At 44.5% G+C, this 26,323-nt stretch overlaps 2 protein-coding genes across 13 annotated transcripts in view; both read left to right on the top strand.

Moving 5' to 3' along the window:
• Positions 1-5,503, top strand: part of MROH7 (maestro heat like repeat family member 7) — a 91,582-nt gene extending 86,079 nt beyond the window's left edge. For 10 of the 11 annotated variants that reach the window (XM_077955967.1, XM_077955969.1, XM_077955977.1 and 7 more), the window contains 3 exons: positions 1,670-1,772; positions 4,261-4,323; positions 5,181-5,503. In XM_077955967.1, coding sequence (XP_077812093.1) covers positions 1,670-1,772; positions 4,261-4,323; positions 5,181-5,422 — 408 coding nt within the window. In that variant the 3' untranslated portion in view covers positions 5,423-5,503. The remainder of the gene's footprint in view (positions 1-1,669; positions 1,773-4,260; positions 4,324-5,180) is intronic. The other variant, XM_077955970.1, reaches the window with a different exon arrangement.
• Positions 5,504-11,015: 5,512 nt separating this feature from the next.
• TTC4 (tetratricopeptide repeat domain 4) overlaps positions 11,016-26,323 on the top strand; it is a 29,064-nt gene continuing 13,756 nt past the window's right edge. The window contains exons 1-6 of one of the 2 annotated variants that reach the window (XM_077994334.1): positions 11,016-11,173; positions 11,767-11,884; positions 12,644-12,805; positions 16,439-16,516; positions 17,953-18,077; positions 24,855-24,941. In XM_077994334.1, the coding sequence (XP_077850460.1) occupies positions 11,063-11,173; positions 11,767-11,884; positions 12,644-12,805; positions 16,439-16,516; positions 17,953-18,077; positions 24,855-24,941 (681 nt within the window). In that variant the 5' untranslated portion in view covers positions 11,016-11,062. The remainder of the gene's footprint in view (positions 11,174-11,766; positions 11,885-12,643; positions 12,806-16,438; positions 16,517-17,952; positions 18,078-24,854; positions 24,942-26,323) is intronic. The other variant, NM_001266162.2, reaches the window with a different exon arrangement.

The raw sequence follows: 26,323 nt of genomic DNA, 5'->3' as shown, positions 1-26,323 counted from the left end.
ATTACAGGCGTGAGCCACTGCGCCCGGCCTTTTTTTTTTTTTTTTAATGGAGTTTCACTCTTGTTGCCCAAACTGGAGTGCAATGGTGTGATCTCTGCTCACTGCAACCTCCAACTCCTGGGTTCAAGTGATTCTCCTGCCTCAGCCTCCTGAGTAGCTGGGATTACAGGCATACGCCACCACGCCCTAATTTTGTATTTTTAGACGGGGTTTCTCCATGTTAGTCAGACTGGTCTCGAACTCCTGACCTCAGGTGATCTGCCCGCCTTGGCCTCCCAAAATTCTGGGATTACAAGCATGAGCCACCACACCTGGCCAGATGTAGCACCTTCTAAACACTGTGCCTGTCATTGCTCTGCAGGCTACTGTGGCCCGTGGCTGCCAGCTTGTGACCTCTACAGGTCCTCAGTTTCTTCTTTGAGTCCGCAGTTTCTTCTTTGCTCTTCAGGCCATCAAGAGCTTGCTCATTTGAAGGTCAATCTCCAGGCTTAGTTTTAAGAAGGGGCTGGTAACCAATTCATTCATTTGTTTATTCATTCATCTGACACTTTTTGGGCACCTGTTGCAAGCCAGGCCCTGTCCAGGGTGCTGAGACTCTGAGCTGAGTGAAACGGCCCTTCTCTTGGGGGAGCTCCAGATACAGTGAGGGGAGATAAATATAGATAATTACAGCATGGTGTCATAGGTGTCATGAAGAAAGATGAGCAAGATCTGCTAGAAACATCAAGGGTGGTGGGATGGAGCTCTGCCTAAGGGCTGTGGAAGGCTTCAGGGAGGAGGTGGCATCTGAGCTGAGGTTTAAAGAGTGAGAGGGAGTTTATGATGTGAAGAAGAGTGGGAAGGGCACTCCAAATAGGAGCAATTTCTTGTAGAGGGTGCAGATCTGGGGATAGCTGGCCATGTCCTCAGAGTGCAGCATGGTGGGCATGACAGGTGGAGTCAGTGGAAAGAACTGAGACTTGGAAGGAAGGTCAGACCCAGAATATGATCATGAAGCTTTGCATGCCAGGCCTAGGAGTTTAGACCTTGATATACATAGGTCATCAACAGGAGAGTTATCAGATCAGATTTCTCATCTTCTCCCTCAACAGCTCCTTAGCTGGACAAGCTCCTTAGCTGGACAACTTTCTCCCACTTTCTACCTGTCAAATCCATCCTGACTACCTCTGTCAGACTATTTTACCCAAAACATGGCTTTCTCACTGTCCTATTAAGAATAAATCAATGTTGTCTTCCTATTTCCTAATGTACAAGTAAGCCCTATTTTTGTCTGGCTTTTAAGGGCTTTTAAGACTCCCTAACTCTCCAGTTTATCCCCATTGCTCTATACCTTGAATCCTTCACCCTTGTCAAACTATCTCCTTACCTATGTCCCTCACATGCCATGTCCATTTCCATCTCTGGCTGGTTCTGCATTTTAGAACTTTCACTCTGACTGCAGCACGGGGACAAATTGGAAGAGGAGACACCCAAGGCAGGAACATCATCGAAGTGATTGTTCTAATCAGCTAAGAGGAGATAAGCTCTGGCCTCTGGGGGGCTCATGCAGAGGCAGCAGATGTATTTAGGAGGCAGGGGGCGAGGGTCACCATTCCTACCTTCAAGAAGGGTGGATGGGCAATTGGTTCCTCTGAGGGGCCAGCACTTTTGGGGTTTCTTTTTGTCCTAGGTGAACACCCACCAAGACAGCGCCTTCATATTCCTCAGCCAGAGCCTGGAATATGCCAAGAACTCACGGGCCTCCCTCCGGAAGTGCTCAGTCATGTTCATAGGTAACCTGCCCCGGCATAAGTCATCCTGCTGCCAGGGCTCTGCCTGCTCTCTGATTTGTTTCCTCCCAGGCTGCTAGCCCTTCCAGCACTTGGGTGGATGCCCCCCTTTGGGTGCAAGGCTTGGCCAGCAGACAGCCATGGTGCAAACTAGAATGGTTTTCCCCGCTCTAAGATCATGGCTTAGGAAGTGAGCCACAGGCTGGGTTCAGTCTGAAGTCTTTGTGCAGGTCACAACCTTGGCAACTGTACATGGCAGAACTGCTGCTTTTCTCTGGAGTACAGCATGGGTACAAGCCTAGCAGGAGCCTGGGCAAATCCCCCATTGCCAACAGCAGGAGGAGCCAAGTACCATGGTGAAAAGAGTCAAGTAGAATCTCAGTTCCATGGTTCCCTTCCTGTGTCACGCTAACTGGATCATTTACTCCTACTGAGCCTCAGTTTCCTCATCTGTAAGACAGGGATCACCTCCTGTTTCACAGACTGAATGAGAATATTTTTTAAAAGCGGGAGAGGGATGGCACATACAGGTGCTCAATGTTAGCAATCTTCATTCTTCTATTTCCCATATTCCCAAACTCTGCCTTTTTGAAACAAACAAACAAACAAACAAACAAACAAACAAACAAACAAAAGCACGTTCCCCTTGACCAGAGGCCCCACAGGACCCTTCTGATGGCAAGTGGGTGTGTCTCCTCCCATTACTCAGCCCTCCGTCCAAATAACCACATGCCCTTCATCAAGGGCCAGGAGACCTTGTTGCAAAGAGGCTTGGAAATGATCCCATTTGTGAAGTGATATTTCTTTTAGTACCTTTCCCAAGTTAATTTGCTGTTTTCACCCATCCAGTCATCCATCCACCCATCTGCTGGTTTATTTAGCAAACGTTGATTCCCTACTCTGTGAGAGGTATGATGCTTAGGCTAGAACGACAAAGAGCCCTTCAGGAGGTGATGCTGATGAAGGTGTGTGGTGATAGGGGGTGGCTGTTAACATGATCGTGCTGGGGCAGAAGAAAAATGCCCAGGACTGGAGGCATCCCTTAGAATGTGAAGGCTTCACAGAGACATCTACTTCCTATGTGCTGATTTCTTTAAATCTTGCTCCAAATTAATCACTTCTAAAATGGAGGGTCGAACACCCTGGGAATCATCTCTATGTCAGGGCCTGTGCTGGGGAAACAGAGTTGAGTAGAGCCTGGATCTGCCCATAGATAACTCCCAGAGCAGTGCAGTGATTATTAACCTTTTTTGAGTTATGGCTTTTTTGTGAGACTCTGAAGAAAATTATGAATACTCCCCTGAAAAAAGTGCACGTATGTATACAATTTTGCCTGCAATTTTAGGATGCTAAGATCCTTGCCCTCGCACTCTCACCCCTCAGTGGATCTAAGATTAAGTAACTTCTGGTCTGGTGAGAGATAAAATTAATAAATCACAAGTAAAATACAATATGGTATGAACAGATAGAGAAAAGCTCACAGATACTCAGGAAACTTAGAGAAGCACCTAACTTATCCGGAGCAAGGAAGGACTTCCTGGAGGAACCACTTATTAAATTGAATATTCAAGGACAAATAGGAATTACCAGGAAACGAAGTGAGGGGCCAGGGAGGGTGGCTCACTCCTGTAATCCCAGTCCTTTGGGGAGTCAAGGTGAGAGGATCATTTAAGGGCAGGAATTTGAGAGTAGCTTAAGCAATATAGCAAGACCCCATCTCTACAAAAAACAAATACTAAAAAAGTTAGCTGGGCATAGTGGCAAATGCTTATAGTCCTAGCTACTCAGGAGACTGAGGCAGGAGGACTGCTTGAGCTCAGGAGTTTGAGGCTGCAGTGCGCTATGATCATGCCACTGCACTCTAGCCTGGGCAACACTGTCTAAAACAAACAAACAAACAAACAAACAAAAAACAATAGTGAAGGAAGGACCTTCTGAGAGGTACAGCCCATTCAAGGACCTGCAAGTACTGCAGGAGCCAGGCTCACAGGCTGGGAGCAAGGGAGGGATGAGCAATGCCTCAGAGGAGTCATCAGAAACATATCCTTGACCTAGCATAGCTGAGTCTCAGCCCTCCGGGGCCCTGCTATAGCCATGCCTGACAAGTATGCAAGGTGCTCAGTGTCTTACATGTTATTACTGCTCAAATTCCCCATAGAGGTGGACAGCAGAGGCAGCACTTCCCTGTGTCACAGATGAGGAAACTGAGCCCCAGCCTGGGTACTGGGCTAGCCTGAGGCTGCACTGTCAGAGTCAGCTGCAGCCCAGATACTGCCCCTATCCTGGTGCCATCCTGCCCACTGGACCAGCCATCCTTTTCAGGACCCCTCTTGGGGAATGTGTCCCAGGGTTCAAATGAAGTTTTGTGTCCTCATGTGTGGGGTTGGAGGATAATGGGAAAAGCATCTCTGAGGAGCTCTGGTCTAAGAGTGGGTTGGGATGGGGTCGAAGTCAGAAGACAAATGCCCTCACTTCTTGGATTACACTCAAGGGTCCCTGGTCCCCTGCATGGAGAGCATAATGACAGAAGATCGTCTGAATGAAGTGAAAGCTGGTAAGTCATGCCCCGCGTTGGTGAGATTTCAGGGGACAGTGAGAGAGCGAGTAGAATCACAGTGGATAATAGGGAAAGGGAAGGGATGTGTCCCAAGACAAGGGTCTTCAACTCAGTTCAGTTGTACTAGTTTTTTGTTTGTTTGTTTGTTTTGAGATGGAGTCTCACTCTGTTGGCCAGGCTGGAGAGAAGTGGCACGATCTTGGCTCACTGCAACCTCCCCCTCCTGGTTCAAGTGATTCTCCTGCTTCAGCCTGGCAAGCAGCTGGGACTACAGGCATACACTGTACCTGGCTAATTTTTGTATATTCAGTAGAGACAGGGTTTCACCATGTTGGCCAGGCTGGTCTCAAACTCCTGACCTCAAGTGATCCACCTGCTTCTGCCTCCCAAAGTACTGGGATTACAGGCATGAGCCACTGCGCCTGGCCAGTTTTACTCGTTTTTAATCCAGGATGAGTATAGCATTAAGTACCACTGGGTTACCAAGAGACAGAACACAGCCTTACCCTAGGGGAGCTCACAATCTCATTAAGGAAATGAGGCTCAAAAGCGAGACCGAAAGCCGTTTAGTGCAGGGTGACTCTTAAGTGGGGACTGACTCACTTTGTAACCAAGGAATATGATGACAGCATTAAGGTAGGTTGGGACAGTCCAAGAAGGCTTCCTGGAGGAGGCGGATTTTGATTCAGGCTCTGAAAAATGTGAATAATTTGAAGTGCCAGGAGGAAAGTGAGATGAGGGGATGCCAAGCAGAGGGTGCTTAAGCCAAGGCACGGAGATGGAAATAATTAGGTATGAGACCCACATGGGGCCCTGGATCTTAACAGGAGGCTTCTCCCTTCCCCATGATGCAGCTCTGGAAAACTTGAGACATGACCCAGAAGCATCAGTGTGCATCTACGCAGCCCAGGTCCAGGACCACATCCTGGCCAGCTGCTGGCAGAACTCCTGGCTGCCGCACGGGGACTCGTGGGTGTGTTACCCGGCCACCACGCACCACTGGAGCTCCAGCTGTGAGAACCTGCCCACTTCCCACCAGCGGCGCTCCTGGATCATGCAGGCACTGGGCTCCTGGAAGATGTCCTTGAAGCAGTGACGTCCCTGAGCCCCCAACCCTCCTCAGGGTGGTTGAGCTCCAGCCATGCTCCCTATAAATGTCATGTGGCTTACCTCTCTATCTTGATTGTTTCCTTTTGGGACATCCCCCAGGCTCTGGAGCAGTCATCACTTTGAGAGGAGTTTGCGTTGGTTTGTTGGCTCAGTCAATAACTATTGACCTACGTAGTCTGTTTTGCCCATATTGTATAAGTGTGGAAGCAGAGGGATGAAGTCGCTTCCCCAGGGCCACACAGTGAATCTGCTGGATGTCTCAGTTTCCCCTGCCCCATATTATAAGAACAAAAGGAGATGATGATTTGGGTGGCTGTCGGGGAAAGGGAAAAAAGGGAAAGAAGAGACAGCCCCACCCCCACGACATCATGCATATCCCAAAACCCTGAATTCTGAGTCCCGCTCTTGGGTCTCTGCCCAGTAATTGGCCACCACAGATTCTAGCAGCATTTACTGAGCACCTAATCTGGGCCAGCCCTGCTCTGGGTGCCACGATACACATATGAATAAGACCCAGTCCCAGGCCCTAGCAGTTCATAGTCTGATACAGTGGTTCTCAGCCAGGGGTGATTTTGATCCCCAGGTAATATTTAACAATGTCTGGAAATGTTTCTGGCTGTTACACTTGTGGGGGCTGGGGGGTATGCTATTATCATCCAATGGGTAGCAGCCGGGGATGCTGCTAAACATCCTACTCTGCTCAGGACAGTCCTTCAACAAGGAGTTCCCCATCCCATTTGTTGAAAGTGCCATGGTTGAGAAACTTTGGTCTAATGAAAGTGTCAGAAACATATACAGACACCAACAGCACAGCAGGTCAGTATGGGGGCTGTGGCGTCCCGAGGAGGTACATAGACCATGTGGTGGTGAAATGTCAGATAAGGCTTCCCAGGGAAGAAACTCCCCTGCAGGGGGTTTGGAAAGAGCATGTATGGAAGGGAGCAGGACACATGGGACCAAGGAACAACTGCAGTCCTGCAGTGCACAGAGCCCAGAGAGAGAGGGGAGAGGAGTTCCAGGCTAGAGCCAGGGAAGCCCTGCAGGCTGTGTTAAGGAGGGAGACTTCATCCAGCTAGGAGTGGGAAGGCACTGTGGGCTGCTAAGCAGGGGAGGGGTGTAGGCAGATGCCTGCTTTAGAAGGCGCCTCCTCCTAGGGATACAGGAAACCTCAGGCACTGCTGGTGAGATGGTAAATTGGCGCAGCTCTTCTGCAATCTGTAGACATCTGTCATTATTCGGTCACTTCAGTCTTACTAAGTTCATGCATACCCACGACTGAGCAGTTCCACTTGTAGATACATAGCTCGGGGGAATCTTCCACAGGTCCATAAAGAGAGATGCACGAGGAAGTTGATCAGTGTTCTTTGTGGTGGTGGGGAAAGGAGGCAGCCTGGGTATCCGTCCCTTGGGAGAAGATGTGTGCCGTGGGGCCCTGCACAGCAGTTAGGGGCTGCTAGATGGGACCTAAAACCCAGTGCTGAGGGGAAAAAGTGTATCAAGAATGTATACACAAAAGTTGACCAGGTGCGGTGGCTTACTCCTGTAATCCCAGCACTTTGGGAGGCTGAAGCAGGTGGATCACCTGAGTCAGGAGTTTGAGACCAGCCTGACAAACATGGTTAAACACCATCTCTATTAGAAATACAACATTAGCCAGGTGTGGTGGCACATACCTGTAATCCCAGCTACTTGGGAGGCTGAGGCAGGAGAATTGCTTGAACCGGGGAGGCGGAGGTTGCAGTGAGCCAAGATTGTGCCATTGGACTCCAGCCTGGGCAACAAGAGTGAAACTCTGTCTAAAATATATATATACACATACACACACACACACACACACACACACACACACACACACACACACAAGAATTCACATTTTGCAAGAACACTTAGAAACTGAGAAGACACAGTAAACACACTAGAGGCCAGGTATGGTGGTTCATGCCTATAATTCCAACACTTTGGGAGGCCGAGGTGGGAGGATCGCTTGAGACCAGGAGTTCAAGACCAGCCTGAGGCAACACAGTGAGACCTCCATCTCTATAAAACAAAACAAAACAAATGCTAATAAAACATGCTAGAATGATTGATTAGAGTAAGGAGGAGGGCTTTGGGGCATAAAAGGGAGTAAACAAAAAAGGAAGCAGAAGAAGCTCACTATGTCGTGGAGTGAAAGGACTGGATGGCAGTGTGGACAAGAGCACCATCAGGGAGACTTAGCCAGAAACTGCTGAGGGAACAGTGGCCGGACCTTGCAGCATAAAATGGAGAGGATGGCCAGGCCTGCAGGAGACTGAGGAAGGGGACTTTCAGAGCCTAGTAATTGACAGAATGGAGGAGGGAGGAGGGAGAGGGAGGCGCTGAGTGTGGCACCCAGGTTTCTGGGTGGATGACTGAGCCAATGGAGCCCACATCGAGTGGTGAACCCAGGACCAGGAGCAGGCTGTGGGGCAGGGGATGAGTTCAATTTGGACATAGTAAGCTTAAGGGACTGTGCAGCAAGCTACTGGAGATATCCACAGGGCCGCTGGCTGCTGCTATGGTCTGAACACTGTGTCCCCCCCAAATTCATATGAAATCCGAACCCCCAAGGTCATTATATTAGGAGGTGGGGGCCTTTGAGAGTTGATTAGGGATTAGTGAATGGGATTAGTGCCCTTATGAAAGAGCCTTCACAGAGCTCCCTCACCACTCACACTATGGGAGGACACTGAAAAGATGGCATCTGTGAACCAGAAAGCAGGCCCTCCCCAGACACCAAATCTGCCAGGCCTTGATCTTGGACTTCCCAGCCTCCACAACTGGGAGAAATAAATGTTTGCTGTTTACACACCACAGAGTTGATGGTATTCCATTATAGCAGCCTGAACAGACTATGGCGGCCACAAAGGGACACGGATGGAGCTCAGTTGAGGGACCTGAGATGGAAGCAGATTTGGGATTCATCTGTGTGTAGGGGCTGGGGTACAATTTCCCTGGGAGAGTATGTAGAGTGAGACATCAGCCTGTGGAGCACCTAACTTAAGCTCCTGTTGGGGGTTAGGAGCCCATGATATTGACCACACAATCATCTTCTAATAAATGGTAGCACAGGCCATTGGTATTCTGGGACTGGGAGAGAGCGTAGGAAACGGGGGAGATTCATTTGCGCAATCCTTCCCATCAGGGAGAATGTTCCCAAACATTGCCTCCTTGGAGTCTTTCAGTAGCCCTGTGGATTATGGGGAAGGCAGACTGGCTTTATTGCCCACATTCCACAGATGAGGACACAGCTTAAACAGGGATGGGCCTTGCCCAAGGTCCTGCAAGGGAACTAATGGAAGTGTAGGTCCCAAAGATCTCAAGACTCCTATACCTGAATCCTTTCCACCCAGAACCACTTCTGCTTTCATGGGCTAGGACCCAGGTCTAGGGTGGCCCTGACAGATGACAGCTGCTATATTTTGGGTCTGAGTGGCCCCTAAGCACAGCAAAGGCTGATTGACTCAATTATCGGCCAAGACCCCTAATTAGTTTTGAGTTGGAAGGTTCAGAGTGTGCTGGGCAAGTTACTTCGCTTCTCTTAGCTTCCCCTATTGTTACCTGTAAAATGGGTTCATACCTCACAGTGTTCTTACAGGAATCAAATGAAAAAAAAAAATGAAAGCAAAAAGACTCTGTAGGCTCTGGACTCCATAAAGGAAAAGATGATGAAGAGGAGAATAAAGGAGGAAACCAGGGTTAGGGAGCAGGGCTGGAGGAGGAAGTGTGGAAAAGGAGTTTGGATTTGGAGGAAAGGGAGCACTAGGACCAGGTGTTCTGCTGGGTGTGGGAGAATCTGAAGGGAAAAGATAAAGTCCCGGCACTGGAAGGCTCATGGTCCCCATGCACCACCCTTAGCCCTGCTGTCTCCATCCCCGTATCAAAGAATAACCACCCTGCCAGCCCCACTGCTGGGCTTCAGATCTCTCCCTTCCCTTGGTCTCTTATCAGCATCCTCCTTGTCAATCTCCTAACCAACCTCCCCCATCAGTGCTTCACCTGGCAGCCCAGGCCTTCCTAAGATAAATGTGCTCACGGCCCTTGGTCCTTTTAGGTGTTTTCAGCGGCTCATTATCCTCTGCAGGACCAAGGCTAGTAAGGTAGGCAGGCCTTCTGGCCCCTACCCACTTGCCTGCCACACCTCTTTTTTTTTTTTTTTTGAGGTAGAGTCTTGGTCTGTTGCCCAGACTGGAGTGCAGTGGTGTGATCTCGGCTCACTGCAACCTCCGCCTCCCGGATTCAAGCGATTCTCCTGCCCCACCCTCCCCAGTAGCTGGGACTACAGGTGCATGCCACCATGCCCGGCTAATTTTTTGTATTTTTAGTAGAGACAGGGTTTCACTGTGTTAGCTAGGATGGTCTCGATCTCCTGACCTCATGAACTGCCCGCCTCGACCTCCCAAAGTGCTGGGATTACAGGCATGAGCCACCGGCCACACCTCTTAACACTTGCAGTACCCAGCATGGTGGGCCGGTACACACCTCCACGCTTCTCTCCACATGTGAGCTCCCACTGCCTAAAACGCTGAGTCCTCTACCCATCTGCAGAGACCTTCCTCAGCTCTGATCTCAGCTCTGCGTCACCTTGAATCCCACCCCTCTGAGCCTTCACTGAGCAGACCTGTGACCCAAGGCCAGTTTAGATTGGTGTGCTTCCTGTCTGCTTTTCATTTCAGACCAGGCTAGGAGCTTCCCAAGGCTGTAGCCCCGGGGAACTTCAGCCATTTGCTGGACGGTAGGGCAGCTGCAGGAAGCCACAGGGGCTGCCTAACCAGGCCTGCAGCACCTGGACTGGACACCCTGTTTCTGTCTGAGCTGTGGGAGTTAGGGGTGGCTAAGCTCAGAGACAGAGGTCTAGTCAGACTCTCCTTTCCTCGAAACTCTCCAAAAGGTCCCATCCCACTCTGAGGAAATGGCCAGATCCTCATAGTTACAGCCCCTTTGTCCTCCCACTTCATCATCTCCTTGTCCCCTTCCTCACTCTGCTTCAGCTCCACTGGCCTCCTTGCTGTTTCCCAAGCACAGAAGACCCTCCTTCATCAGGGTTCCGGCCTGTTCCCTGTTCCCTCTATGGGAATGCCTTTCCCAGACCCCTCCTGGTCACTCCCAGGCCTCTGGCAGAATGTCTACCCATCCTGTTTAAAACTTTTCCCCAGTAGCTCTTGCTACCCCTGACAAACTCTTACATCTCAACTGTCTATTGTCCTTTCCTCCCCACTGCCTTAGCAACTCCTAGAGGGCAGGGATTTCATCCGCTCTGCCCACCACTATATAGCCAGCCACTAGAACAGGCCGGAAGCGCAGAAAGAGCTAAATAAGTATGTGTTGACTGACTGACGAACAAATGAATGACGTGAGATGGGGGCTTTGGGGATTCGGGCTGACGCACCACCCCAAAAGCATTCGGGGCAGGAGAGGCCAGGCACCGCCGAGGAGGGCGGGCCGGGGGAGGAGCGTATTGGCTACGCCTGGTCACGCTCCCAGGCCGGCGGAACCCAAGGCGCGCGGGCATGCGTCGCCGGGAGGATTGAGGAAAGGGCACTCGCGCCGCCGGAAGGGGTGCTCGCTTCAAGGCGCCGGGACCCGGGCTGGAAGCAGGGTATCAGCTATGGAGCAACCTGGGCAGAATCCCACCTCGGACGACGTCATGGACTCCTTCCTGGAAAAGTTCCAGAGCCAGCCTTACCGTGGGGGCTTTCATGAGGACCAGTGGGAGGAGGTGGGCTGTCCTGGGGTCTCCGCATGTGTGTAGGGGCGTGGGGCACGGACTCGTGGGGCACCCGGGTTTTGGGGCGCCTCCCTCAATTCCAGATCCCTGGCGCTGCCAGCTGATGGCTGGTTTCTAGTTGAGTATTGAAAATCGGCTTCGAGGTTTTGAGTTGCTTCTTAAGCTGTCAGTACATTTGAGAACCTAGGTCTTGGAGTCAGGCCTGTGACTCCACCACTTACTGGCTCTGATATGGGTCAGTTACTTAACTTCTCTGAACCCGTTTCCTCATCTGTAAAACTGCCCGAACTATATCACCAATAGCAAAGATGAAATGAGACAGTTGGTAAAGTGTCAAGACCATAAGGGCGTTCAATTAATGGTAATTCCTGCCGCTCTTGTAGAATATGAGAACTAAAACAATCATTAGAGACCATTACACCACACTCCCATTTTACAGAAGGGAAGCGGAGGCCTGAATGGATACAGCTAGCTGTGATGATTTGCAAATCATGATGAGTAAAAAAACTTTGATAATGAGTCATGGAATTGGATCTGCTCAGTAGAAAAGCTTATTCATGTAGTTCATTCTTAACCATTTCCAGGAATTTGAAAAGGTCCCCCTATTTATGAAGAGAGCGCCATCAGAAATTGATCCCAGGGAGAATCCTGACTTGGCTTGTCTCCAGTCAATTATTTTTGATGAGGAGCGTTCTCCAGAAGGTATCTTAACATGACTAATACTTGTTTTGTGTTTCCACTGAATTAAGTGTGGGTTAGAAGGGTTCTGATTGATAACAAGAAGTTAGCCTGAGCTAACTTGTCATTATTCATTCCAACATACTTCTTTGTGTACCTACTAAGTGGTAGGAATTGGGGATACAGGGATGAGTAAGACACAATTCCACTCTCCAAGGTCAGGCTCAGTGAGAAGCCTATTGTCTTAAAGAATCAAGACAAACTTGTGTTATAAGTGTCAAATGTAGGTGTATACTACAGCGGTAGCGGGTCCTGTTGGAACACTTTAAGGAGCAGGAGTGGATTCACAATAGATAGGAAATTTGAGCTGAATCTTTGTAATTTTGTAGGCTTTTGCTAGGGTGAGGAGGGGAATTTGCACTCCACAGAATAAAAAACATAAGCAAAAGCAGAAGTATAATCAATCCCCCTGTCCCTCACTGATTTCTTCAGTGATTAAAAAAGAATTCTTTTCTTCAGTAGCTAGGATGAGTATACTTTTTTCCTTTATGCTTCTTTTTTTGGAAAACAGTAATCTACCTTGTAAGATATTTGGAATTAGCATTAAATTTGTGTGACTTTGTCCATGTTGATACCCACTTTTATCGTAACATTGAGTTTCCTTTCCCTATTGGTTTATTTCCTTCGGTGTATCATATAGTACATTATTGCGTGATTTAGAATCTATTTTTAATGAGCCTTTTAAAAGTAGGCAATAGTGATTATTTTTCCTCTTCTTTGCAGAACAGGCCAAGACCTATAAAGATGAGGGCAATGATTACTTTAAAGAAAAAGACTACAAGAAAGCTGTAATTTCGTACACTGAAGGATTAAAGAAGAAATGTGCAGATCCTGATTTGAATGCTGTCCTTTATACCAACCGGGCAGCAGCACAGTACTATCTGGGTAATTTATAAGTGCTTTCTGAAGAATAAACTTATGATACAAGCCATTATGATGGTTAGTGGAGGTTTGAGAACATCAGAGGATGAGGGGCTGTTATCACAGAAACCTAGACTAAGGATAGTTTATTCTGATTGAATTCTGTTCTTCCAAGTTTACATGATAAAAAGAGAAACAGAATGGATTGTGTAATTCTTACTATCTGAACCCAAAAAGTGACTTGGTCACTCTAGTAAGGTGTTTGATGTATGAGTCAGTATGTTCTGAGATTTTTGAGCCCAAGGGCTTCTACTCTCTCAAAAAATGTGTGTTTCTGCCTTTTATCCTCTTTTCAAGGATGCTAGCAGGATTAAGGCAGTAGAGATCTTTAGGTGAGAGAAGCCATTTTAATCTAAGGGAGAATATCTCAGAGTGTTCTGTGGGAGGTAAAAATATTTTTTGGTTGGGTGCAGTGGCTCACACTTGTAATCCAAGCACTTTGGGAGGCTGAGGTCAGGAGTTCAAGACCAACCTGGGCAACATAGTGAGATCCTGTCTCTACAAAAAAGTTAACTGGGCATAGTGGTGCCTGCCTGTAGTCCTAGCTACTTGGGAGGCTGAGGCAGGAGGTTCGCTCAAGGTTGCAGGGAGCCATAATCATGCCACTCCGCTTCACCCTGGGTGACAAAGCGAGACCCTGTTTCTAAAAAGTTGCTTGGATGAGGAATTTTAACTCTTTTATTTATTTATTCATATTTTTTACTGTATTACATTTTTTTTGTAGAGACAGGGTTTTTCCATGTTGCCTGGGCTGGTCTCGAACTCAGGCTCAAGTGATCCATCCGCCTCAGTCTCCTAAAGTATTGGAATTACAGATGTGAGCCACCAGTAATTCTGGTGGATGAGGAAGTTTGGAGGAGGATGAGGAAGTTTGGAAAATGCTGCTGCTTAGAGATTTGCAGTACACATTAACATGTTAAAGACACTGAGATAGCCTGCAAGAAAATAAATTTACCCTGGGTTTCTCAAATTTTGTAAGCTTCCTCTTCAGTTAACACTAACCTCATGCAGGTTCTGTAGTGTTAAATTTGGGAAATGATTATTTAAGTAGTATTGCTGGTGACTAGCCTTGGTTATGTTAGACCTGTGGGTTTTTTCTTTTTTTTTTTAATTATTTTTTTTAATTGAGACAGGGGTCTTGCTATGTTGCTCAGGCTGGCCTTGAACTGCTGAGCTCAAGCGATCCACCTGCCTTGGTCTGCCAAAGTGCTGGTAATACAGGCTTGAGCCACTGCACCCAGCTTAGACCTGTGTTTGTTATCACAGAATTTAGAGAGGACCTAGGACTCTGGGGCTGGTGTGCTGAAATTTCATAACATTGTGCCTTGTGTTGGGTACTCGGTAGAGCTTTTCAGTCTGGAAACTCATGTTTCTAGGAAATTTCCTTGAATTCTTTGATATTTTTCTTTTTCTTTTTTACTCTTTTTTCTCTTTTTGGAAATCCTGGCCGCTGATACTTTGGGAACCAAGTAGGAGAAGAGGACCAAGGGCTCAATCTTTAATATTTCCTTTACTGAATCACCCTTGTGCCTGGGGGTTCCAGTCCAGAGACCCACTGTTTTGTTGTCTGCTAGGGTCTGTTGTCTTCCAGCCTTCCACCTGGTGGAATAGGGGAGGAGTAGGTCACTGGTGCAGCAGAGGGGTAAGGGATATGGGACTCTGATTAAGTAGATTTTCAACCCACCTTCACCCCCACTTCCAGAGGTACCTGGTGCCATCAGTTCCTGAGTCCTGGGTACTTTGTAGTTTCTGCAGCACAGCTTTGTAGCTTTTGGGCTTTCCCTCTGCTGGTTTAGAATTCAGTTTCCTTAAGCCTGATACATCAGTTACTTGTCCCTTTGTTTTCCAGCTTTCAGACTGTGTTCTGTGTCCTTCTCATTTTCTTTGTCTTCATGGGCCAGAGAGTGGAGATTGAGTTAAATGTATGTGTTCAGTCTGCCTCCTTTAACTAAAAGTCCTTGGATCACTTTCATGTGCATTTTTTTCCATGGTTGAGATCCTGCTGTTCTTCCAGTTTGATATTCAGTTTTTTCACTTAATTTTATAACAAAACAATTTCACCCGTCATTAAAAATCATTTTTGAATGTTATTTCAATAGCTAAAGTTGCATCATATGGACATGCCACTATTTATACTGTTTGCTTTATTAGTCTAGTATTGTTGACTATATAGGCTGCTTTTTGGTTTTTATAAATAATGTAAAAACAAATAAAGTCATAATATTTTTCTAATAGTTCTGATTATTCATTAGGCTAAAGCAGGATTTGGCAAACTGTGACTCAGAGTCCACCTCTGGCCCCTTGGCTTGCCATGAACTGAAAATGTTCCATACTTTTTTTTTAAAATTTTTTAAATTTTTTTTAAAGAGACAGGGTCTTACTCTGTTCAGGCTGGAGTGCAGTGGTGTGATCATAGCTTAGTGCAATCTTAGACTCCTGGGCTCAAGCAGTTCTCCCACTTCTACCTCCCGAGTAGCTAGAACTATAGGCATGTACCACCATGCCCAGCAAATTTTTAAATTTTTTTTTGTAGAGAGAGAGTCTTGCTATGTTGTCCAGGCTGGTCTTGAACTCCTGGTCTTAAGCAGTCCTCTCACCTTGGTCTCCCATAGTACTGGGATTGCAGGAGTGAGCCACCTCCCCAGATGTTTCTGACATTTTTCAAGAATTGTAATAAAGAAGAATGTGCAATAGACCACATGTGGCCTGCAAAACCTAAAATATTTATCTGGCCCTTTACAAAATATTTTGCTGACCCCTGGGCTAGAGATTTAGGTAAATACTAAACCATTAAGTAATAATTACAGTATACTCCAGAAAGTTAAAGTATACCTCATGGCTTCCTACTTTGGATAACTGGTATGTTTGTGATTGCATACCTTTTTTTTTTTTAATGCACTTACAAATATATACATGTGTGTCTAGATATTTAGTTTGGTTTGTTTTTTTTTTAAAAATAGGCTTCTTCTGTACTCATAGAACTACCACTTAAAACAATATAGAACAGACATCCTACCATATCTCTTACATGAGGATCTATCTCATTCTTTTTAATGGCTGCATAGTATTCAATAGTATGGATTTACCATAATTCATGTAATCATTACCAAATCGAGTATATTTGGGTTATCTCCAGCTTTTCACAATTAAAGTAATGCTGTAGTTAACATGCTTTTACATTTATCCCTGCACATTTGTTCAAGTATTTTTGATGATTTTCCAGAAGAAAATTGTTGGGTCAAAGTATATGCACAAAGTACATGCTAATTTGCTTTCTAGTTTACCCTGAGAGTGCCCCTTTTTCATATCTTTTCTAATACTAGATATTATTTGTCTAACTTTTAGCAATTTCTTAATTTTAATTTCCTAATCAATAGTGATCTTGAACATCTTTTCATGTGCTTACTAGTCATTTACAGTTCTGTAGATTGCCTGTTACAGACATTTCTAAGGCTCTTGATGAGTACAACCAAAAAACAGTTGCTTTCATTTGTGTTTCTCCAAGATTGTACAACAGTGTCTTTGTCACTATGTATAAAATTTTGGAAACATTTTGATCTCAAAACTTCTCTCTTTTACTAAATGGTGTTTTGTTAGGCAATTTTCGTTCTGCTCTCAATGATGTGACAGCTGCCAGAAAGCTAAAACCCTGCCACCTCAAAGCAATAATAAGAGGTAAGTCTTGTAGAACTACAGTATGACATTTAAAGCTTTGATATGGAGGTGCTAGGGTGCTAATAAAGTCATCTTATTTTTGCAGTCTGGGTATTAAGTTCCTGTTCCTTATCAGCAGCAACATGCCACTTTTAAAAGAATTCCTCAGAGAATGACTTAACCCTTTATGTTTTTAAGAATTTGTAGAGAAATAGAAACCCGTCATTTTAAATTAATAAATAATAAAATTAATTAAAACAAAGCAGTTGCAAAGCCACATTCTGATATTTTTTTCCCCCCAAATTAGCTGATCGAAAGCAAAGGTCTTCAAATGCCATGTTAATGTTAATTAAAAGATAAGTTGTGGGACCTTTGCTGATGACTGGTGCTGAGATGTTCTCAGATTATGTTTTCTCTTGTAGTCTGACCTTTCTATGTAATAATAGTGCTTTTATTACTTTTATACTTCACCTTTTCTTTGAGAAGCTCGTAGGTGCTTTGCAAACTTTAATTTATTCATCACATGTTAATCTTCCCTGCATCCCCATGGACCAGCTTAGAATGCTTTATCAAAATTATGCCTCTTTAAATGTTCATGGTTAAGGGCAGTAGGCAGATCCATGTCCCTCAGCTGTAGGAAAAGAAGATACTGAACAAAGATTGACTGATAAATTGAATCTAGGTAGTCCTGTGGAATTTACTTCAGGCTGGAAGTGTGTAATCCTTGATTCAGTTGTTGGTTTAACTTACAGTGTGACCTTGGCAAGACACCCACTTTGAATATCAGTTTGCTCATCTCTAGAAGATGGGGTTAGATTCTATTGACATCTAAGCCCTTACAATTCTTATATTTTGAAATTCTGTGGAAAACCTAAAGAGGCTAAATGGAGAAAGATGTACATGATAACATTATTATTATTATTATTATTTTTGATGGGGGAGAGGCAGCTTCAACTGGTAGCCGTAAAGAACAAAATTAGGAGAGACCTAATGTCTTTGGCCTTGCCGCTGCCTTGATGAATAGCTGAAGCAAATTCTGCTTTTTCCTCCTTTAAAAAATCATCTGGGAAGGACTTTATTCTTCCTGTTTGTAGATGAGGAACCTAAAACTTGGATATGCTTGGTCCTTTGTCTAAGGTCTAGCTGGTAAATGACACAGCCAGATTTCTAGCCTTGATCTATATGGTTTGCCACTAAGTTACAGCTTTTCCTACTTTAAGAGCCCTTAATACCAGGGAGACTTACAGGAGTTTTGAACTAAATGGACCTTAGGGATTTTTCTGATTTAGGACACAAAAAATATTCTTCCTTGTCTGGGGACTGCAGTATAAGGGGCATTATCCTCCATTTTGACTTCAGGGTACTGGCTAGTAGTTGGTAGGGGTGGGAGATCTTGCTCAAAGCAGGCTGTTTCCATGCATGTTGTTCTTGGATCCTAAGGGTTCTGGGTTCTGCAGGTGCCTTATGCCATCTGGAACTGAAACACTTTGCCGAGGCCGTGAACTGGTGTGATGAGGGACTGCAAATAGATGGCAAAGAGAAGAAGCTTCTGGAATTGAGGGCTAAAGCAGACAAGCTGAAGGTTGGTGACTGTCAGCAGCCAATTAGCATTTGCTAAGTAGCATTAATTAGCATTCCCAAGATTGTGTCTCTCAAGTCATTGTAACTTTTTAAAAACAAAACCCAGGCGGGGCGCGGTGGCTCAAGCCTGTAATCCCAGCACTTTGGGAGGCCGAGACGGGCGGATCACGAGGTCAGGAGATCGAGACCATCCTGGCTAACACGGTGAAACCCTGTCTCTACTAAAAAATACAAAAAACTAGCCGGGCGCGGTGGCGGGCGTCTGTAGTCCCAGCTACTCGGGAGGCTGAGGCAGGAGAATGGTGTGAATCTGGGAGGCGGAGCTTGCAGTGAGCTGAGATCGGGCCACTGCACTCCAGCCTGGGCGGCAGAGCGAGACTCCGTCTCAAAAAAAAAAAAAAACAAAAAAAAACCCAAAACTAGTCCCTACTCTTGGAACTCTATGGAGAATACAGACAAGTAAACAGTTATAGTGTGATATAGAGGTAAGCAAGGATAGATGGTGTGTATAGTGGTAGTACAGTCATGTGCCACATAACAGTGTTTCATTCAATGATGGAACTCTGCATATATTACAAGTTGCCTACAGTATTCAGTGTAGTTATGTGCTATATAGGTTTGTAGCCTGGGTGCAATAGGCTGTACCATATAATCTAGGTATGTAGCAGGCTATACCATCTCAGTTTGTGTAAGTACATTCCATGATGCTTGTAAAACAATGAGTGCATTTTTCAGAATGTATCCCCATCAATCTGAATGGAGATATGTCTTGTCCAGGGCAAAATTAGATACCTTTACTATATACAGTCACATAACAATGTCACATGTTCAGGGCCAGCTAAAGACTCCTAGTATATATTATATACTTCCATTCCATAGTATAAGCCATGAAGAGAGACTGAAACCAGGAATTAAGAGACCTTAAGACTAGTTCTGGCTTTCTGTTAACAGGCATGTAAGGCAGTATTGCACAGTGGCTAAGAGCTTAGACTCTGGAGCCACTGCCTGAATTTGAAGACTCCCTTCATGAGAGTTGTGTGACTTGGACAACTTGCTGATCTTTTTGTGCTTTAGCTACCTCACTAGTAGGAGGAGGATTAAAATACTTCCTACCTTATAGGGTTATTATATAGTTTAGATGGTTTAACATAAGTAATGTTTTTTAAATAGCACCTGGAACATACACAGTAATGCTATTTAAATGTTGGATATTATTTTGGGTAGTGATGGTATTCTGTTATTATTACTGTTTTTAATCATTATTTTAGCTATTAAGTGCCAGAAATGTCACATGTCATCAGCAATGACCAGAGGTCATTCTGGTCATATGAAATGGTAGAAAAGGTAGATCTCTATGGACCCACATGGCTCAATAACAGAATTCTGAGCCTAGGTAATTGGGTGTGGCCAGAATTTCTGAAAGTGGTATATACAGGAATGAATGTCTAGAGGGCTACTGGGGACAGTCACAATTAAAGGGAGATTTCAAGGCCCAGAACCCTGATATTAGGTTTAGGTGACACTGCTTGCTGAATAGCTGAATTATTCCCCTATGTCTAAGTACAAGTTGATTCTGGGTTCCTGTGTACTTGGCATATAGCCAACAGACTCGTGGCTATATTAATATCAGACAGAGTAGACTTCAAGGCAGCAAGTATTACCAGAGATGAAGTAAAGCCTTTTTTCTTTTTTTTCTTGAGACAGAGTCTTGCTCTGTTACCCAGACTGGAGTGCAGTGACATGATCATGGCTTACTGTAGCCTTTACCTCCTGGGCTCAGCTGATCCTCCTGCCTCAATCTCCTGAGTAGCTGGAACTACAGGCGTGCACCACCATGCCAGGCTAATTTTTTTTTTTTAATTGTAAATTTGTAGAGATAGGGATTCACTATGTTGCCCAGGCTGGTCTCAAACTCCTGGGCTCAAGCAGTCCTCCTGCCTTAGCCTTCCAAAGTGCTAGGATTACAGGCATGAGCCACTGTGCACAGCCATTGAAGCATTTTTTTAAATGATAAAAGGACCAGCTTATAAGAATATTTAACAATTCTAAATGTGTAGCCACCTAATAACAGCTTCAAAATGCGTGACACAAAACTTGACAACTCGAAGAAAGAGACAAATCCACAAATAGGTGGATATATCAACTCTCTCAGTAATTAATAAAACCAGTATTTAAAAAATAGAGAGGGGTAGTGTCAGTCACAGTGGGGGACTAAAGACCTTCAAAAATTTTCTCCAGCTGGGCACAGTGGCTCACGCCTGTAATCCCAGCACTTTAGGAGGCCGAGGCGGGTGGATTACGAGGTCAGGAGATTGAGACCATCCTGGCTAACACGGTGAAACCCCATCTCTACTAAAAATGCAAAAAATTAGCCAGGCGTGGCAGCGGGCGCCTGTAGTCCCAGCTACTTGGGTGGCTGAGGCAGGAGAATGGCATGAACCCAGGAGGCGGAGCTTGCAGTGAGCCGAGATCGCGCCACTGCACACCAGCCTGGGCAACAGAGCGAGACTCTGTCTCAAAAAAAAAAAATTTTTTTTCTCTATAAGATCAATGAGGAAACTGGCAAAAATGGTCAGAATTAACTTTTCTAGGACTCTGGAAATGAACCAGAGGTTTGCAGCAATCTGGGGCATGTTTATTCAAGAAAAATGATGGCACCTCAGTAAGAACAGCAAGCTTTGTGACATTTTAACTCGCTCTATTTTCATCTCCCTCCTCCCCAGTTCCACAGTAGCCTTGAAAGCCAATAGCTTTGTGACATTTTAACTTACTCTATTCTCATCTCCCTCCTCCCCAGTTCCACAGTAGCTTTGAAAGCCCATAGCCCACAGTCACGGTGAAAATGAGCAGCCTGCAGCCACCAGAGGAGGCAGAACAGGATTGGAGCTCTTTCAAAGCCTTTCCCCAGAGAATTGTCATGATTTGACCATCTGGTGGATCCCTGGAAGACCCAGCTCACAGGGCTATTTTTATATGACCCGACTTGGAGCTTACCCAGTATAAAAAGCTTTTTTACATAGGGCCAGAAAATAGGGGGAATGAAAAGGTGGGAGAGAATTTGTCAAAAACAATTAGAGGCAATTGTTAAAGACTGTAGAAGCTGAAGCAGTGGATAACACTTGGAGCAAACAATAGGTGCATCATAAAGCTTAAAAGGAAAAACTGGGGAATGAAATTCTGTGGAGGCTCCAAGAAGCTCCAGTATTCCTGGAGATCTAGATGGTCACACGTGTGCGTAGGGCTATACATGTGCTCAGGAAAGACCTGAGAAGATCCTAAGCTCTTAGAGTCTCTGCAAGCAGGAGGTGAAGTCTAAGGTAGAATTGTAAACTGCCTCGGTGAATGATAAAAGTGTGCTTCAACATGTACACAAAGCCTCTTGACAAAGATTGGAAGACATACTGTCTGGTCATTAGCTAGAGGAAGCCTAGATGTGGGACTTACTAGACAAAGACTTTAAACCAGCTAATTTAAATATCTTCTCAGAATGAAAGGAAATAGTGTCTAAAGAACTAGAAAAAGTATGAGAATGATGTCTTCCAAATAGAGAATATAACAAAGAGAAGTTACTAAAAAGAACTTAACAGAAGTTCTGTAGTTGAAAAGTACAATAACTGAAGCGAAAAATTCACTAGAAGGGCTCAACAGCACATTTGAGCAGGCAGTAATAAGAATCATCACACTTAAGATGTATCAGTTGAGGCTGGGCACGGTAGTTCACGCCTGTAATCCCAACACTTTGGGAGGCCGAGGCGGGTGGATCACGAGGTCAGGAGATCGAGACCATCCTGGCTAACATGGTGAAACTTCATCTCTACTAAAAATACAAAAAAATTAGCCGGGCGTGGTGGCACATGCCTGTAATCCCAGCTACTCGGGAGGCTGAGGCAGGAGAATGGCGTGAACCTGGGAGGCGGAGCTTGCAGTGAGCCAAGATCGTACCTTTGCACTCCAGCCTGGGCGACAGAGCGAGACTCCATCTCAAAAAAAAAAAAAAAAAAGATGCATCAATTGAGATTATCCAATCTGAAGAACAGAATGAGAAAAGAATAAGGATGAAGAGAGACTTGTACTATGCCATCAAGCATACCAACAAAGGCATAATGGGGGTCCTAGAAGGAGAGAAGAGAGAGAAATGGGCAAAAGAATACTTGGGGAAATACTGGCCAAAAACTCCCCAAATTTGGTGAAAAACACTAATGTATACATCTAAAAAGTTTTAACAAACTCTAAGTGGGATAAACTTAAAGTGATCTATACCTAAACACATTGTAATCAAACTGTTGAAAAACAAAGAAGAGAAACTTAAAGGTAGCAAGAGAAAAATGACTCTTCATGTACAAAAAATCCTAAGGAAAATTAACAGCTTTCTCATCAGAAGCCATGAAGGCCAAAAGGCAGGTAAATGACATACTCAAAGAACTAAAAGAAAAAGACTGTAAGAATTCTATATCTAGCAAACCTATTCTTCAAAAATGAAAGAGTGGCCGGGCATAGTGGCTCACGCCTGTAATCCCAGCACTTTGGGAGGCCGAGGCAGGTGGATCACGAGGTCAGGAGATCGAGACCATTCTGGCTAACACGGTGAAACTCTGTCTCTACTAAAAATACAAAAAATTAGCAGGGCGTGGTGGCAGGCACCTGTAGTCCCAGCTATTTGGGAAGCTGAGGCAGGAGAATGGCGTGAACCCAGGAGGCGGAGCTTGCAGTGAGCCGAGATCGTGCCACTGCACTCCAGCCTGGGCGACAGCGAGACTCCGTCTCAAAAAAAAAAAAAAAAAAAAAAAGAAAGAGTGGAAGAGAAGTAGTAGTAAAACCATCTATATGCAGACAACATGACATTATATAGAAAATCGTAAGGGATCCACTAAAAAACTCTTGGAACTAATAAATAAGTTCAGAAAGCTTGTTGGAAACAACATCACCATTACACAAAAATCATTTGTATTCTATAGATTTTTAATGAACACTCTGAAAATGAAATTAAGAAAACAATTCCATTTTCAATAGCATCAAAAAATACTTAAGGGTACATTTAACAAAATCAGCTAACACTTGTACTCTAAAAATACAGAAAACATTGTTGAAAGAAATTAAAGAAGACCTAAGTAAGTAGGAAGACATCCCATGTTCATAGATGAGATCTTAATATTGTTAGATGGCAATACTCCCAAAATTAATATATCAATTTAGTGTAATTTTCTTTTTTGAGACATGAACTTGCTCTAATATTCAGGCTGGAGTGCAGTGGCAAGATCATGGCTCACTGCAACCTCAAACTCCTGGGCTCAAGCAGCCCTCCTGCCTCAGTCTCCCAAGTATCTGGGACTACAGGCATGTAATGCCACATCTGGCTAATTTCAGTGCAATCTGTATGAAATGTCCAATTGGCTTCTCTGTAGAAATGGACAGGCTAATCATAATATTCGTATAGAAATTCAAGGGACTCTGAATAAGCAACAATCACAAAAGACAAAAACAGAATTGGAAGACTCACACTTCCCAATTTCAAAACATACCACAGAGCTACAGTAATCAAGGCATTGTGATGCTGGCATAAGAATAGACATATAGGTCAATGTAATACAATTGAGAGCTCAGAAATAAACCCTCACATTTATGGGAAATTTATTTTCAACAAGCGTGCCAAGACCATTCAATAGGGAGGTAATCTTTTCAACAAATGACAGTGGGACAACTGGATATTCACATGTGGGAGAATGAAGCTAGAACCTTACCTCATACTATATAAAAAAGTTACCCAAAGTGGATCAAATACCTAAATGTAAGAGCTAAGACTACACAACTCTTGAAAGAAAGCATAGATACAAATCTTCATGAACTTGGATATGACACAAAGCACAAGCAACAAAAGGAGAAGTAGATCGATTGGACTTCATCAAAAGTAAAAACTTTTTGCTTCAAAGGATACCATCCAAAAGATGAAAAGGTTAAGATAAAGGTGAAGAAAACAGTGAAAAGGGCCCGGGTGCAGTGGCTCGCACCTGTAATCCTAGCACTTTGGGAGGCCAGGGCAGGAGGACCACTTGAGGCCAGGAATTCGAGACCAGCCTGGGCAACAAAGTGAGACCTTGTCTCCACACACACACACAAAAAAAAAAAAAAAAAGAGAAAGTCCACAGAATGGAAGTTAATATTTGTAAGTCATAAGGGAGCTTTATCTACAATATATAAACAACTCTTATCATCTCAATAAGACAGGTAACTCAGTTTTTTAAATGAGCAAAGGATGTGAATAGACGCTTCTCCAAAGACACACAAATGGCCAAAAAGCACATGAAAACATGTTCAACATCATTAATTATTAGGAAATGCAAATCAAAACCATAGTAAGATACCATTGCATACCCACTAGGGTGGTTATAATTAAAAAAAAAAAAAAAATCTATAGCGTCTATAGAGACAGGGTCTCTATCACCCAGGCTGTGTTTCATAGCACTCGGTTCACACCACCAGAGTAGTACATAATCCACCTGTTACACTTGGCTCTTTACTTGTCTGTACCCCTCAACCCTTCAGTAGACTGTGAGTTCCTTGGGTACATACAGGAAGTAAATTTAAACTTTTGCTGCCACTGGGTCTGACATCTAGGCATGTACTTTGTAAATGTTTATTGAGCTAAAATCTGGCCACTGGTATTCCTTAACACAGGAGCTTGGGTTGGATAGAGATCAGAGATAATAATTTAGGAGCAGGCTGGGGCAATAGAAGAGGAAGCCAGGTCTCTAGAGCTGATGCATCTAAATTTCATTTTTAGCGAATTGAACAGAGGGATGTGAGGAAAGCCAGCTTGAAAGAAAAGAAGGAGAGGAATCAGAATGAGGCTTTACTCCAGGCCATCAAGGTGAGTTTTCAAACCTTAGGTTTTTATGGTCCTGCTAAATCCACTAATCCTGTGAAGCTTGTTGGGAACCTTTCTTGGGATGCTTTACCTGAAGGAATTTGTTCATTTTCTTTCTACTTTGGTAAAGCAGTGTGACAGAGGAGACCAGGCTGTGGAGTCAGGCCACCCCAGTTCAGTCAGCTCTCTCACTCGTGTGCATGTGTTGGTCTCAGTAACATATACAGTTATCTCCACTTATCTGAGGCAGATGTGTTCCAGGATCCACAGCGATGCTTGAAATCTCAAATAGTACCAAACCTGATTGCCATCAGTCAGAACACATTTCTGTTTGTGTCTTCCACCTACAAATATTATGCCTTTTCCATCTTAGCTAAAGCACTTATCACACATTGTGGCCATAATTTTTGCAGTTTGAGGTACATCAGCAACAGCAAAACTAGCATTAATTTCTTTTTCCTTTTTCATAATTTCACAGATAGAAGGTTTCTCTTACCATAGATCTTAGCAACCTCAGCATACAATTTTTCTTTTAATTAAGCTGAGAAGTTTCACCTTTTTACTTAAAGGAGGTAGTTTATAGCTTCTGTTTGGCATATCCATATTGCCAGCATCGGTACTCTTATGCTTTGGGGTCCTTATTAAGTAAAATGAGTGTTACTTAATACAGGGACTATGATACCATGACAGTCAGTCTCATCATTGAGATGGGTACTAACTCACAGGTGGGTATCATCGACAGCATGGATGTGCTGGACAAAGGAGCAGAGCCTGTGATTTCATCATCTGCTGCTCAGAGCAGTGCATAATTTAAAACGTACAGGTTGTTTATTTCTGGAATTTTTCATTTCATATTTTCAGACCATGGTTGACCACTGGCAACTGAAACTGCGGAAAGCAAAACCATGGATAAGGGGATGCTACTGTACTGAATACCTGCTTTGGGTTAAGTGTTATTTAATCTTCACAATGGCCTTCTGAGATAGGTTATCTTGCTTCTGTTTTGCTGGATAATAAAATAGTTTCAGAGAGGTAAAGAAACCTCACACAGCTCACATGTGTTAGAGCCAGGTCCTTGCTCTTAACCACTGGGTTATACTGCATCTTGAGAAAGTTTGACATTTTTGGATGTTGCTCCTATAACAACAACAACAACAATAATAAAATCCTACCTTCCCTTTCTCTTTTCTGTATTTTGAAATGTATGTAGTCTGACCCAAATCTTGCTTTAACCTTGATACCTAGGGAGTCACCTGTTTGAGCTTGTTTGGTTTTCATGAAGGAGAGAGTATCTGCTGGGAGATTATGGGATAGGGTTTTTTGTTGTCGTTGTTGTTTTTTGTTTTTGTTTTTGTTTTTGTTTTGAGACAGAATGTTGCTCTGTC

This window comes from Macaca mulatta, chromosome 1, assembly GCF_049350105.2.
Source record: "Macaca mulatta isolate MMU2019108-1 chromosome 1, T2T-MMU8v2.0, whole genome shotgun sequence".
Taxonomy (NCBI): domain Eukaryota; kingdom Metazoa; phylum Chordata; class Mammalia; order Primates; family Cercopithecidae; genus Macaca; species Macaca mulatta.
Note: the sequence above shows the minus strand (reverse complement) of the source record. Positions and strands in the feature narration are given on the sequence as shown.